This window comes from Palaemon carinicauda, chromosome 37 (assembly GCF_036898095.1).
Source record: "Palaemon carinicauda isolate YSFRI2023 chromosome 37, ASM3689809v2, whole genome shotgun sequence".
Lineage (NCBI taxonomy): Eukaryota > Metazoa > Arthropoda > Malacostraca > Decapoda > Palaemonidae > Palaemon > Palaemon carinicauda.
Genome location: NC_090761.1, coordinates 73366603 through 73367693, shown reverse-complemented (window position 1 = coordinate 73367693; position 1091 = coordinate 73366603). Strand labels below are relative to the sequence as shown.

General features: G+C 31.1%; 1 protein-coding gene across 1 annotated transcript in view; it reads right to left on the bottom strand.

Annotated features, from left to right (window-relative positions):
* The window catches only part of LOC137629377 (pro-resilin-like), a 1229-nt gene extending 667 nt beyond the window's left edge, over nt 1–562 (bottom strand). Inside the window, exons 1-2 of the mRNA XM_068360629.1 lie at nt 551–562; nt 45–104 (exon numbers count right to left, since the gene is read on the bottom strand). Of these exons, the coding sequence (XP_068216730.1) occupies nt 45–104; nt 551–562 (72 nt within the window). The remainder of the gene's footprint in view (nt 1–44; nt 105–550) is intronic.
* Nucleotides 563–1091: the final 529 nt, after the last annotated feature.

Genomic DNA, 1091 nt, shown 5'->3' with positions numbered 1-1091 from the left:
ACGTCATCAATTTCCCAGTAAACTATCGAATAAAAAAGCCTCACCAGATTGAAATATAAGCTTTTCATTCGAAAATTTGCTACAACAACCAAGAGGACGGATACCTGTATACAAAAGAAATATTGATTAAATTTTTAATGAGATTACATCAGCAATATCTAAAAATATCTTATAGAAAAGGCTCCTCAGACTGAAATATAAGCTTTTCATTCGAAAATTTGCTGCAAATTATTACATTCTTAAACATAGATCAAGCTATATAGATAAAAGCGCAGCTGTGAATATTTATTAAAATTAATTACTCCTATTGTTTGAAAGAACAATACCATCGCAGGAGAAATTGTAATTTTATTTTTACTTGTGATTGTACGAAACGAAATATAACCAAAACTAAAAGGAAAGTTCCTAGAATTTATAAATCCTGATATTTTACAAAGTTATCTGTTAAGCTTATTGCTTATCTGTGTTTAATAGTATGGTACGCTGCTAACCTATAAATAATTGTTTATTAGTTATATTTTTGTAATAAAAAAGGAGTGAACTTCCTCACTTTTAGACCCATGGTGTTCTAACAGCTGGAGAGAAGGAACTGAATGCTGTGGGTTGACTGACAATAGTCTTATATACAATTTAATGTAGGCCATCAGACAGAGCCACGCCTTCAGTCTAACTCTCACTTGATATAGCTTCCAAAACAAAATTGCAGATGGTCATATTTTCTTTAAGGAATGACATAATCCAAAAGAAAAGAGAATGTGAATATTGTCAGAGAAAGACTTATTCAATCAACGATGTGACCTGGCCACTTGGGTTAACCAAGTTCATCCCCTAGGCTGTGCTTTCATGCAAATAAGGGCAACTTTTACACTGCATTCAACTATTAGTGAAAAAACGACTTTATCTGAAATTATATATTGTACCTAGCCTTTTATCAAAAGATTTTTTTTATTTCCAAACTTATGAGTTTAAGGTCAGTGTTCCTTTATTCATTTGTTATTTTCCACATATGTGGTTTGTTTATTCAAATCTTTAAAATAGTTTAACCTTGTGTATTTTATTTTTCCAAGAAGTCCCTTCTAGCCTATTCTTTC